We start from the raw sequence: 1,665 nt of genomic DNA, 5'->3' as shown, positions 1-1,665 counted from the left end.
ATCTCCTGCGTCTCCCACATTAGCAGGCACCTTGGTAGCAACTGGCTCAGTGGTAAAGGAACCTGCCTGCCAATGTGGGAGAGGTGGGCTCCATGGGGTGGCAAAGGGTCAGACGTGACTCGGCGACTGAGCACACAGGCACAGCTTCTGTGTAGAGACTGCCAGAGTGGTCCAGACAGCACAGACACCATCTGGGGGGCTACGGCAAAATGGAGGTGGGGGGAGGATCAGCCTGGTGGAACCACAGTGGGTTGAATTGAGAGAAAGAGGGGTCTAGAGGGTGAGCCTCGGTGGAACAGCTGGTTGGTGGCACCAGTGACTGAGATGGGAGGTCTGGGACCTCTGGATACCTGCCCAGTCTGCATTTCCTGGGGTGCTGCGGAAGTCAGATTTCCCTTCACGGCTGCATCCAGGTCACCACCAGGGGGCAATGGGTTCCTTCGTGACCCCAAGGCAGCCTGAATCCTGCCGCTGCCGCTTCGTCTGCCCTGGGAGCAGCTGTGGAACACGGCGTCTGGGTGGCCGCCAACCCCTCCCCCCACCCTCCCCCCCTCACCCTCACCCCCTCGACCCCGGGCCAGGACACTGTGTACTCCTTGCAAAAGAATCTTGCAGAATGGGGAGGGAAGGAAATTAAGTCCTAAAACCCTGGAATCTGAAAGTTGTGACTCCAGTTCTTCTGCGGTCCCCATGTTTGCTCCCAAGGGAGCCAGGCTCTGTAAGATGGTCACAAGGTCTTGCTGCTGACCCTGCCCCTCCACCTCATCTGCCTCCACTCAACCTCAGCCTCAACCTCGGCGAAGAGAGAGGCTTCCTGCCTTCCTCTCCCACATGTGCTGTTTCTGTGTCCTCTCTTCTCTGGGTGTCCTACACATACCTCAGGGGTCACTTCCTCCAGGACCCTTTTCTTTTTTTACCATGAAAATGTTTCCTTGTGGGGTGAAGAAGGGGCCGGCCTTTGAGCGACAAGATGTCAGCCACCACGGGCTCGGACAATTTATGAAAACCGAATATACAGCCTTAAAATAGAATGTGGACCTAAATACCCAGAAGCACCCCCCTTTGTAAGATTTGTAACAAAAATTAATATGAATGGAGTTAATAGTTCTAATGGAGTGGTGGACCCAAGAGCCATATCAGTGCTAGCAAAATGGCAGAATTCGTATAGCATCAAAGTTGTCCTGCAAGAGCTTTGGCGCCTAATGATGTCTAAAGAAAATATGAAACTCCCTCAGCCACCTGAAGGACAGTGTTACAGCAATTAATCAAAAAGAAAAACCACAGGCCCTCCCCTGCCCCCCATTCGATTTAAGCAGTCTTCATTTTCCCCAGTAGTAAATTTTCTAGATTCGTCTTGTAGACCTCAAAGTACTGGAAAGAAAGCTCCCATTCAAAGGCAGTTTATCTTAATATACTGTAAATGATACTAATTTTTTTGTCCATTTGAAATATATAAGTTGTGCCATAAAAAAAAAAAAAAAAAGAAAGAAAGAAAGAAAATGTTTCCTTGTGATCATAAGTCAGTAAGACCAGCACAGAGATGTGGACGGAGATGTGGACTCTACAGTGCTGAAAGGAGTTTTATGTTTAAAGCACAACCACATGCACATACTAGTTGGGGTTGGTAGAGCTCAGGGTCTAGTCAAACCACTAGCAGAACCCCAG

At 50.2% G+C, this 1,665-nt stretch overlaps 1 protein-coding gene across 1 annotated transcript; it reads left to right on the top strand.

Moving 5' to 3' along the window:
- The first annotated feature begins 209 nt into the window (after window positions 1–209).
- LOC122442519 (ubiquitin-conjugating enzyme E2 variant 1-like) lies at window positions 210–1,434 on the top strand. Its single transcript, XM_043470373.1, has 2 exons — window positions 210–215; window positions 978–1,434. The coding sequence occupies exons 1-2, from the start codon at window positions 210–212 to the stop codon at window positions 1,263–1,265; spliced, it is 294 nt and encodes a 97-aa protein (XP_043326308.1). The 3' UTR covers window positions 1,266–1,434.
- The last annotated feature ends 231 nt before the right edge of the window (window positions 1,435–1,665 follow it).

This window comes from Cervus canadensis, chromosome 5, assembly GCF_019320065.1.
Source record: "Cervus canadensis isolate Bull #8, Minnesota chromosome 5, ASM1932006v1, whole genome shotgun sequence".
Classification (NCBI taxonomy): Eukaryota; Metazoa; Chordata; class Mammalia; order Artiodactyla; family Cervidae; genus Cervus; species Cervus canadensis.
This window is presented reverse-complemented; position numbering and strand designations above follow the sequence as displayed.